This window comes from Nannobrachium achirus (assembly GCF_963921795.1).
Source record: "Nannobrachium achirus genome assembly, chromosome: 12".
Lineage (NCBI taxonomy): Eukaryota > Metazoa > Chordata > Actinopteri > Myctophiformes > Myctophidae > Nannobrachium > Nannobrachium achirus.
Genome location: NC_137832.1, coordinates 2,634,682 through 2,647,128, shown reverse-complemented (window position 1 = coordinate 2,647,128; position 12,447 = coordinate 2,634,682). Strand labels below are relative to the sequence as shown.

General features: G+C 45.9%; 1 protein-coding gene across 2 annotated transcripts in view; it reads left to right on the top strand.

Moving 5' to 3' along the window:
• The first annotated feature begins 2,453 nt into the window (after nucleotides 1–2,453).
• Nucleotides 2,454–12,447, top strand: part of LOC308296360 (uncharacterized protein) — a 30,461-nt gene continuing 20,467 nt past the window's right edge. The window contains exons 1-2 of one of the 2 annotated variants that reach the window (XM_080739617.1): nucleotides 2,454–2,725; nucleotides 9,144–9,986. In XM_080739617.1, coding sequence (XP_080595743.1) covers nucleotides 2,681–2,725; nucleotides 9,144–9,986 — 888 coding nt within the window. In that variant the 5' untranslated portion in view covers nucleotides 2,454–2,680. The remainder of the gene's footprint in view (nucleotides 2,726–9,143; nucleotides 9,987–12,447) is intronic. The other variant, XM_080739618.1, reaches the window with a different exon arrangement.

Below are 12,447 nucleotides of genomic sequence, written 5' to 3'. Positions count from 1 at the left end.
ACAGGTGATATCACAGGTACCACATCATCCCTTTTATGCCCATAAATGAAGATCCCTGATGTCATCGATATACATCACTGGCCAGATGGCCAAGCCATGGCCCATATCTGTGTGGCTGGTTCAAAGAGGGATCTCCATGTATGGGCATAAAAGGGACTGTTGTATGTTGTGATGTCATGGGAACCACTCTAACAGAATCAATCTTTTGCCCATATGGAGATCCCTGATGTTATCAATATTAAGCCTGTATCTTCATATGGGAATTACCAGATATGGAGGAAGACAGCCCATATACTGTATGTGTGGCTGGTATATATGGGTATATATCACTGGCCAGGAAACCAGTGGCTATATACCAAATGTCGTTGGCATAGCATTCCCTGGGTTCCATTAATACAATGATGGCGGATACGCATACAATGGCAAAACAAGCTTCATTTTCACTCTGAGAGAAACCAATGGGTAATGTGACGGTTCACGGTTCCCACCGTCCATATTCTTTACGGTCTTAGGTCTATGGTCTGTACAGCCCTGGGAGAGTGTTTTCTGCTGGTGTTTCAGCCCGAGTGTATCAAAGGGTGCGTTCGGAAATGCGCACCGGTTCTGGTTAGGGTTAGGTTTAGTTTTAGGCATAGTTTTACTGAGGTTAAGGTTAGGGTTATGGTTGGGTTTAGGCATAGTTTTACTAAGGTTAGGGTTAGGATTAGGGTTAGGTTTAGGCATAGTTTTACTGAGGTTAGGGTTAGGATTAGGGTTAGGTTTAGGCACTCACTACACTGAGCACACACCCGGTGCGCATTTCCGAACGCACCCTTTGATACACTCAGACTGAAACACCAGCAGAAAACACTCTTCCGTACAGCCCTAGTTCTAGACACGCCCCTCCCAGCCCTAAGTGCCCTACAGACGGACGCCGGTTGATGCGGACGTTCTCGTTTGGATCAGCGGCAATCGCGCCACGGTGGAGACACAAACACATTCGCTCCGCGAGTAAATGCCCGCCTCTCGTTGAAAATGAATGACTAGGACGCGGCAAACAACCGCACTACGTCTGAAAGGCGCTCTAGACCAGGCATGTGCACTCACAGACATCAAAGGGGGCTTGAGCCCCTGCCCTTTTATCCGTCTGTAAAAAGTGCCCTCTCCAGACCATGAAAGCAGTTTTTACTATGGTGAAAGAAATGCAAATGCCCCTCTTTCCATGCCATACCTGAAGGCAGCATTCAAGAGCATCCTTGTCCAAACTCTCCTGAACTTGAACGCAGCATCTTATGTTGAAAGAATTGCCCTCTCTGTGTAGAAATCCATGCCGTTACGCCACGTCTCCAGTATTCACTTGATTATGCCTAGTTTAGTGTGGTATCAAGTAGCCTACTGAAAATAGCCGACCTCCAAGCTCACAACGCGTCATTGTGTGAGCTTGGAGGTCTGCTATTTTCTATATTTTCACCAAAAGGCCCTTTTAGAAGTGTCAGCCCCTGCCTCTCTAACATTCTCTGCACATCCCTGCTCTAGACACGCCCCCTCCCAGTCCTCTGTGTTTAGGCTCTCCTATAGGCTATCTGAGGTGGAGAAAACCGTGTGCGCGCGCGCGCGCGCGTGTGTGTGTGTGTGTGTGTGTGTGTGTGTGTGTGTGTGTGGTGGCCTACATGTATGTATGTGCGCGTGTGCGTACGTGTCTGTCGGTCTAATTGTTCTTTTCTCCATGGTTAAAGAAGGGAACTGCTAGTTCCCTGGAGCAGAGGGGCGGAGCTACAGGAAAGGTGTGTGTGTGTGTGTGTGTGTGTGTGTGTGTGTGTGTGTGTGTGTGTGTGTGTGTGTGTGTGTGTGTGTGTGTGCGCGCGCGCGTGTGCATGCGTGCGTGCGTGCGTGCATGTGTGTGTGTGCGTGTGTGTAAGAAAGGGGGCGTGGCCTTCCACCATGCAAACCCACGAGGAGTCTATCTCTCTCTCTCTCTCTCTCTCTCTCTCTCTCTCTCACACTGTAGCCTACAGTTTAGGCATTTAGCAGACGCTTTTAATCCAAATCAATATAATAAGCAAGATAATATGTCAGTACATCAACAAATATAACAAAATGCATATAGGAATATCAATCTCGCTCTCTCTCTCTCTCTCTCTCTCTCTCTCTCTCCCTCTCTCTCTCTCTCTCCCTCTCTCTCCCTCTCTCTCTCTTACATAACCTCCTCGTCTCCAGCCAATAAGCTAGCAGCCCTGTGGCTTCCATGAGTGTGTGCGTGCGTGCGCAATAGACGTGCGCGCACGAGTGGGTAGAATGCCGTGCATGTGTGTGTGTGTGTGTGTGTGTGTGCGTGCGCGCACGGGGCTCGTATATATCCAGTGAAAAGCACCCAGACACACCCCTCTCTATCTCTCTCTCTCTCTCTCTCTCTCTCTCTCTCTCTCTCTCTCTCTCTCTCTCTCTCCCGGTGACGCCCCCACCCATCCACCCATAAATCCATCCATCCATCCATCCATCCCTCCACCCCTCCCTGCTCTCCTATAGGTCGAGCAGCGCACCGCGGACCCCCCCGCGGACCACTAGACGGAGGCTTTAAAAAGGAGCGCAGCGCTGCGCCGCGTCTCGCCGCCGTTCAGTCCCCGCTGAGCATCGCAGTGTCGCACAGCCCGAGCCGCGGACCCCCTGACTCGAGTCACACGGACCCCCATCCCATCTCACCATGCCGAGCAAGAGGAAGAAGAACAAGCGCCGCATGAGGAGAGTGGTGAGTCCCCCAAAAACACAACATTATGCATGAACAGAGCACAAAGGACCCGAATGGAAACTAGACTTATAGCGCTTTCTATAGGGTTTAAAGGAGTATTAAAGGAGTGCTTTTGATTACTCACGCCATGGAGACTCAAGTTCAATAGGCTATATATTATTTCTTTGTATTTTTTCACATTTCTAAGGCAAAAATGTGATTATGGTAAATTTACCCCAATTCATTCTGCACGGGGACCCAAATGCATTTGGTAATGTCTGTCTTCTTGTTTTAGGAATGTGACAAATGCATAAACACATTATTGTGCTCAAGTATCCATGCATGGCTTGTGTAAATCAATAGAAAACAAGTCATTTTGGGGTGAACTATTCCTTTAAATCCTATTAGCAGAGCTTGTATCTGAACTGCTTTAACAATGACAACTGATGATAAAGTGTTCAATACATCAGTCAACAACAACAACAACAACCATAATAAAATAATAATAATACTAGAAACTATAGAAAGAAGCAGTTCTGGTAAAATTGCGAGTGTTGTTGCCTATTTATAGTCTGGAAGCCAGAATGTCTTGCTGTGAAGCTCCACCAATCCTCTAGAAAGGTGATAGTCTCTGGATATCCTAGAAAGAAAGAAAGAAAGAAAGAAAGAAAGAAAGAAAGAAAGAAAGAAAGAAGCACTAGTAGTGTGGTTGCCCCTGTTGGTGGAATGCTCACCACCAGTGGTGGAAAAAGTACTCAAATGTTTTACTTGAGTAAAAGTATCAATACTGCAATATAATAATACTCTGTAACAAGTAAAATTCTGGAATTCAAAATATACTTGAGTAAAAGTACAAAAGTATTGGCATTAAAATGTACTTAAAGTACCAAAAGTAAAAGTACTAAATGTTTGAAAATAGCCGATCTACAAGCTCACAACGCGTCGCGATGCGACGCGTTGTGAGCTTTAGATTGTCTATTTTCAAATAGCTTAGGTATAAAATAGGGCTAAAGTGGATTAATGTATATGTTTTATAATAGGCTATAATCCTTTATATCTGCAAAGTAACTAGTAACTAAAGTTTTCAAATAAATGTAGTGGAGTAAAAATACAATATTTGGATCCGAGATGTAGTGGAGTAGAAGTAAAAGTGCTGGAAACTGGAAATGCTCAAGTAAAGTACAAACACCTCAAAACTGTACTTTAAGTACAGTACCTAAGTAAATGTACTTAGTTACTTTACACCACTGCTCACCACACAGAGGGAACATGTGCTTCCATGTGTTGCACAGCTTGGTTCATTATGTCCCAATGGAACTGTTATTATTACTAGTATTATTAATATTATTAATATTATTAGTATTATTATTATGCTATATGTGCTGCTGCACTCCTGTAGGCTACAGTATCGTTGATTTTCTTTCAGTTGTAATCAATAGTTTCCTGACAGTAACTTTATTCATTCCAGGGGCGTCAATTGGGTATGGCAGGGGTATGCAGCTGCCATACCCTGGGTCCAGGGGGGGAAGATAAAAGTTAGTTCTAAATATGAATCCATGAATGTCTCTTTGTCTATCTGTGCGGGTTATTATGTTGGTAAATTACAGTAAAATAACTACCAATGCAAAATCTAAAACAAGGTATTATAATTATATTTTAGGTATATATAAGTATATATTATATGTACTTCTTCTTAAAATAAATATATCATGCCTGTTGCTCTAAGGTATGGCAACATGACTGGTGTCTTGCACGCGTGCGAAGGCGCACGTGCAAGACACCAGTCATGTTGCCATACCTTAGCTTTTTCTGAACTGACGCTACTGGTTTCCTGACAGTAACTTTATGTATTCTACACATATAGTTGTTGTTTTCTTTTTTACATTGTTGTTGTTGTTGTTGTTGTTGTTGTTATTTTCAGTGTGTAGTAGACTAGACACAGTTTGTAGTAGTTTTGACTCGTCGCTCGCAGCAGCATGCAGCTCTGCTCTATCAAAAAAGAAAAAAAGATGATCGGATTTCAGATCATAATTGTGTCGCTGACATCAATGTAAAACAGAAACAAAGCGTACAGATTAGGTTGATGTGGAGCTGCGTTAAGTGTAACTCTCTTATTATTCCATCTGTTTATTTATAAGAGTGTTTTTGACGACGCCAGCAGAAAGGAGAGTCTATAAAGATTTCACACGTGTGCCATGTTACAAAACCACCCCCCCTCCTCCATGGGGGGGGGTTTCCTTTCTTTTCTTTTCTCTTATATTTTCCCCTCTAAACCAAGTTCACTGAAGGCAGTAAAAAATGTGCATCTAACCAGGGGCGTCACGCCAAATTCTGGGCCCTGGGTACGAGGATTCACTGCGGGCCCCCCATGAACGCATTATTACTCATTATTTTGTGCTTTAGCTATTGAAAAATAGCAGATATACGAGCTCACAGCGTGGCAGCTGGTAGATCTGCTATTTTTTTTTCTTTGAATATTTCAAATCCTTCTAAGGTTTTTTGAGAAACCCATGTTTCTGTGTCTGTGGTGCTAAAACCTTTTCACGTGAAGGACCCCCAAAATGATATGAATTTGGCCACGGACCCCCATCTCAAAATACTTAGTTCCAGGGACCCCCCCCAGAAGCAAAATCTGAGTTACAAATGTTCGCATAAAAATACATATATTCAAAGATTTGCACACATTTTCAAGACTTTTCAAAAATAGCAGATCTACAAGCTCGCAGCGCGGCACTCGGTGCCGCGCTGTGAGCTTGTAGATCTGCTATTTTTCAATAGCTAAAGTATATAATAATGAAGGCCCCTCCACCTTGGGCCCTAGTAACTCAGTCCTACTCCCCCCCCCCCCCCCCCTTGTGACGCCCCTGCAACTAAGGCATGTGCACCTCCTTCAGTGCCCCTCCCCCCTCGTGTGCATGCGTGGGGAAAAAGTAGTACATGTAAAAGTATCAATAGGCCTGCTGCTATGTAGAAATACAAGTTAGACGTCCGGAAGTAAAAATAATACTATTAAAAGAAAGTAAAAGTAGGCCTACAAAAGTATGTGCATCAAAATGTACTTATTAAAGTGCATGCCAAAAGTAAAAGTACTCATTTAGCAAGTTTTCAAATTTATAAAAAATCTTTTTGAAAATAGCAGATCTACAAGTCAGATCTACAATGTCCGATATGTACATGGCTGAAGTGGTTTAATGTATGTTTTGATAGCCTAATCAAAACCTACAAAGTAACTAAAGTTTTCAAATAAATGTAGTGGAGTAGAAGTAAAAGTACTGAAAATTGGAAATACTCCAGTAAAGTAAAAATACCTCAACATAATAGTTAAGTACAGTACCTGAGTAGTTACTTTCCACCAGTGTGTACGTGTGCCTCTGCCTGTGTGTGTGTGTGTGTGTGTGTGTGTGTGTGTGTGTGTGTGTGTGTGTGTGTGTGTGTGTGTGTGTGTGTGTGTGTGTGTGTGCGTGCATGTGCATGCGAGGGGGGCGGGGCTAGTTAACATTCTATGTCGAGCAGAAAGTAACACAGCTCCTACAGAGGGGAAAAGTCACGTTGCTCCGCCCTCATTCTATAGGGGGGGGGGGGGGGGGGACTGGGGGAGACCCCAACTAACACGTGTTGTTAGACTGTAGACTGTTGTAAACAACACAATAATACTATATACTATGCGAGGTGTTGTGTGCTTGTAGATCTGCTGTTTTCACTAGTTTAGTACATTTTATAGATGATAAATACAAAACAAACGGTTTTGGACATACAAGGTTTCCACCCGACAACGACGATATGCTATAAATATAAGGTGCTGGGAGTGAATTATAATGTAGGGGTGCCTCGGATTAAAAAAAATATTTATGAGGTGCCCTGAGACAAAAGGTTTGTGAACCCCTGCTGGAGACTGTTATAAAGGACACAATAATACTATATAATAACATGCCTGGAATAAGGACAAGCTGTTACGTGTACAGATGTTCCATTTCAAATCTTCACACGTCCTGCCATTGGCAAGACAGTATATTTTCAGGAGATTTGCAGAACATTGAGCTTGTAAATCAGCTATTTTTGCTATTTTCATGACCTTCTCTGACTTGGTGGATTCTGCTTTTCAATGGGAATGGAGTGGTTTCTTGACATTTGCGAGTTTCTGCAAAAATATACGCTCCATTCTACATACAAATTTAAAGGCAAAACAGGGAAAGAAACCTGTGGGAAAAAAAATGCATTTGCGGGACATGTTCATGAAAAGAGCAGTGAATACTGAACAGTTGAAACAACACATCTGTATGTCACTCACAGAAGTCAGTGTCACTTTCTCGGCGCCCGTCCATAATGTTTTTGTCTGAGCGCCAGGCATGGGACGATAAGCAAAATTATCGTTTATCGTGATTAAAAAAACACTCATGATAATCGTCCCATCGGGACGATAAGCAAAATTATCGTTTATCGTGATTAAAAAAACACTCACGATAATCGTATCGTGGCGATTTAATTTATCGTGATATCGTCCTCCGTCATGCACTGGGATCAATTCACCTTTTATTTGCCGAGCTGCATATCCGGTACCACTTAAACCCTCTATAATTGGTAAAAGGTATTTATAATATACGTACTCGATACAGTCTTTTTTTCACACTCTATCAAATGTCTTTGCCAAAAAATAGCACATCTACAAGCTCACAACGCGTCGCAATTGTGAGCTTGTAGATCTGCTATTCTTTGGCAAATGTTCCGCCCCAGCATAATGGATTCTGATTATTGCGATAATATCATAAAAATATCAAAAATAAATCATAAATTTCTTTGGTCACAATAATCGTGATATGAAAGGTTCATATCGTCCCATCCCTACTTAGCGTGCAAACGTTGCTTGACACTTCATACAGTTTTTATGGAGCTGTACTAATGATGGCTCACTGCTGACATCATAGCAAGAGAAATAAAAAGACCAAACTGCCTGTTGGCTGCTAGAACAATGACAGGACTTGTTTTGGTGGCTGGCACGCTCACATACAGATGCACGCACACACACGTGCACACACACGTACAGTATCACACACACACACAACACATACAGGCATCCACCCACACACACAACACAACACATACAGGCATCCACCCACACACACACAACACAACACAATACATCACATACAGGCATCATCCCCACACACACACACACACACACACACACACACACACACACACACACACACACACACACACACACATACACACACACACACACACACACACACACACACACACACACACACACACACACACACACACACACACACACACACGCGCGCATACAGGACTGTAAAATGCCCAAGGGCCCATACATGGGCTCCAGTCTGTGGTCCTAACAAAGCCATTCTGGGTGTGATTACAGCCCTGATTATAACATGATTACGATGTGATTAGGCCCCGCCGTCTGGGCCGCAGCGCGGCGGGCCCCAGCTACTGCTGACTCGCTGGCTTTTCCCCCCGCGCTTCAGCGGGCCTGTCAGAATGCCTCTCTTTCAGACCATTATCCACCTTTCTGTTGGCCCGGCCGACCCGCCTGGGCCCTCCGCTGCCCCGCCAGCGCCTGTAAAGCCCTGGACGCAAAAACACCGCTGTGGTATTTGGACAAATACACACAAACGCGTGCGCGCAGAGAAGTGCTGGGGTGGCACATCGACGCCCTATAGGTGATCGCTGCTCGATGTCAAAAATAGTCTGTCCCGACGTGTCCCGTGGCCCTTTCCCTTTCCCTGGTGGGGCATGGCTCAGGGGTAGAGAAACCGTCATTAGAACACGGAGGGTTCCCGAAGGGTTCCCAGTTCGATCCCGGGCTCCCCCAGAGTCAGTGTGGAAGAGTCCTTGAGCAAGACTCTGAACCCCTAACTGCTCCTGATGAGCAGGTTGGTGCTGCGCATGGTTTGCTCTGACATCAGTGTGTGAATGGGTGAATGTAATGAATTTGTGTGAATTTAATGAATGTGTGTGTGAATGGGTGAATGTAATAAATGTGTGTGTGAATGGGTGAATGCAATGAATGTGTGTGTGTGTGTGTGTGTGATTGGGTGAATGTAATGAATGTGAGAATGGGTGAATGTAATGCACAATCTATGGAAAGCGCCTTGGATAAAAGCGCTGTATAAATGCACCATTTAACATTTTACCACTTTCCCTTTCGTCTCCACTTCTCTCCTTTGTTTCCTCACTATTCAAGGGGATCGCGGCTATGTTCCCTCAGCCCTGCTGAGGTTAGGGTTAGGTTTAGGTATAGTACAAGTTACAAAGGATTAAGACAAAGAAAAAAGTGTACAGTAAAAAAAAAAGAAAGGCTTTACAAGCCCCCCCACGATGTTACCTGGGTTCACTGATGAGCTGTCACTGTTATTGATCTATACTGATCTAAGTATTGACCCCTGGGTTCTCTCATTTTGTTCCCCAACAGCAAGCCTACAGGCGACTCCTCGAAGAGCAACATGCGGCCAACCCCCCGGCCAAAGCCACCCCCGCCGTCCCGCCCAAGGCGGCCCCTAAGGCGAAGGTGCGGGCAAAAGAGAAGCTCCCAGAGGTGGTCCCCATCGCTGTGCCCATCGTGGAGGCGGCGCCTCCCCCAGCTCCAGAACCCGTTGTGGAGGTGGCCGCGGCTCCAGTAGAGGCCGTTGTTGAGGTGCCTGCAGTTCCAGAGCCCGTTGTAGAGGCGCCCACAGAACCAGACGTCGTAGACGCGCCCACAGAACCAGAGCCCGTTGTAGAGGCACCCACAGAACCAGAGCCCGTTGTAGAGGCCACCACAGAAGCCGTTGTCGAGGCACCCACAGAAGCCGTTGTAGAGGCCCCCACAGAAGCAGAACCCGTTGTAGAGGCACCCACAGAAGCAGAAGCAGTTGTAGAGGCCCCCACAGAAGCAGAGCCCCTTGTAGAGGCTGTTGTAGAGGCACCCACAGAAGCAGAACCCGTTTTAGAGGCACCCACAGAAGCAGAGCCCGTTGTGGACGCGCCAACAGAGGCTGACGTCGTGGACGCACCCGCAGAAGCCGAGGCCGTGGTGGAGACAGCGGTGGCGCCTGAGCCCGTCGTGGAGGCGTGTGCGGCAGCGGAACCGGTGGCAGCAGAGCCCGAGCCCGCCGTGGTCGAAGAGACGCCAGCGGAGGCCGAGGCCGAGGCGGTCCCAGTCGCAGAGGAGACCCTGGTCGTGGACGCCGCGCCAGTGGAGCCCCCCGCAGGCGAAGCCGCTGCACTGCAGGAGGAGGCTGACGCCATCATTCCAGAGCCAGAAACCACGACAGAGGTAAGAGCAAGTGGAGCCGTCGGTTCGGCAAAAGCTAAGGTATGGCAACATGACCGGTGTCATGTTGCCATACCTTAGCAACATGGCATGATGATGATGATTACTATCAGATAGTATTATTTGACCGCAGGCACAAGTAAACAACTGTCTGCCACACTTGAAAACATTTGCCAGCTGCTGCTAATTAACTATGATACATTGCACCTGTGCTGACCTACTGAACCGGGGAATAAACCATTTGTCAAGATAGGGGGGATACAAGTGTGTGGAGAATATAGGCCTAATACCCGGTGAAAGCAATAATTTTGTTCTAATTTGCATTGTAGTTAGTTTAAAGTGATTTGATGACAGAATAATCAACACAGATATATAGTCATTTTTGACATTTGTGAATTTATTAGGTATGGCAGCTGTACCATACCTTGCCATACCCAAATGACGCCTCTGGCAAGACCTATAGTAGATCCACGTGGGCTCATGTGAGGAGGACGCGTCCCGTGTGCGTCTGAGCCGCACACGGGACGCCGCGTAGAGACGCAAAGGGAATCCCGGCAAAAGCAAAACAAAAAAACAAAACGGATTGGTTTGTCTCTGATGCACTTCTATGGGCTTGGGTGTCGGCAGGCTTTGTTGTAAAAGTCCAGAGCCCCTGCTTGTCCCAGGTTCCATTCCATTCCACGTGTGTCCCTGAGCAAGACTCTGAACCCCTAATTGCTCACGCGCTCCTTGTGGGCAGCAAATCAGCTGGGTTGGGCTGAAATATACTGACTTTCCCTGGCGGGAGGAGTAGGTAACTATTATTATTTAACACGTGGATCGCTCTAAATCCAGGTGTAGATCCTGGTGAATCAAAGTGTCATCAAAGTGCTCTTGGTTTGAACTTGGGATCAAGAGCATGACTTTCTTTGAGCGTAAACGTCGTGTTTTGTTTTGTTGAGGCTGTGGAGGCGGAAAGGAAAGGGTTACACAAGGTTTTCTCCTCCTCCGCCACTTAAAGGCAGCGTTTTTTTTTTTTTATGTGAGATGCATGTGGTGGCGTGAAAATGGCTGCCGAGAGGCTCTGGCAGCAGCGGTGAGATGGAGCCATGAGTCCCCGCTGAGAGAGAGAGAGAGAGAGAGAGGCGGGGGAGGGGAAAGAGAGAGGGAGCGCTCCCAAAGAACAGCATGTTCCATTTAGCAGATAGAGAGAGAGAGAGGGAGACTGTATGAATGCTGCTCGCTCTGCCGTCACCATATACATTACCTCCTACACAGTACACACACACGCACGCACCCACCCGCCCACACACGCACACGCACACACGTTGGTAAAAATAAGTGACCGACAGAGATTAGCAGCTTTCCCTGCTGGCTACGGGCCAAACCTTTATCTCTTTGAAGCAATGAATTGAACTGCTGACATACAGTATAAATGTATAAATGTACAAAATGCTGGCGATGGAAGGACTAGTGCTGTAGCGCCACGTGCGTGCGCTGTGTTGTGATGTGATGTTGGAGGTGTTGGATTGATGGCCATGTTGTTCAGTGCAGTGCTTTAGAGAAGTCGTCCTCAAACCTTTTCAGGCCGCGACCCCCCAAAAGAGTCATATTTTAACTGCCCCTAATTATAATATTTTAACCCCCCTCCCCCCCTCTGACAAGCACTTGGAATTGTAGGAGTTGGCATTGCATTTAGTTTGACTCCGTCTGTTCCATTGTGAAAATAGCAGATCTACATGCTCACAACGCCTCGCGCTGCGAGGCGTTGTGAGCATGTAGATCTGCTATTTTCACAACTTCTGCCTCTAATATTCGACAGGTTTAACAATGTTTAACCAGAGGTACTATAAAGCCATTAAAACGTCCTTAAATTGTCACTTTAGAAATGTGCAGATACCTTCTATACACTTTATGTTGGTCTGTTTACTGTTCAGTGAGAAAACAATGTTTCACATTAAGTTAATCATCTGGGGACCCCCCAAAATAATTTGAGGACCCCCCTGGGGGTCTCTCTCGACCCCCAGCTTGAGAACCACTGCTCTATAGACCCGTTACGGTCATGTTGAGCTGGCTGCTCGTATAGACGGTCGCGTACAAGAACAGAACGTTCTGTTTTCCTTCCATGTGCTCCGAACGAACGAGCTTCTGCCGCTCGCTCTGCACGTGCGCTCTCTCTCTCTCTCTCTCACACACACATACACACAATACACACACGCAAGCACGCATGCACACACTCACAACAGACGTTGGTAATGCTATACTTTGTTTTTCGTTTTTTACTGTTTTGATCTTTTTTTCTCCAAAAATGAATCCAAAAGCCTAACGTGCGATGTGTTGTGAGCTTGTTGATCTGCTATATTGTCAGTGCACAACACTGTCTTGACGTGCAAGTGCAGATCAGACCATAGATCTCACATTCTGTCCCTGAAACACCTTTATTCCTCTGAAGGATTAAAAGTAAATCAGGCCAGGGTGAAAATGG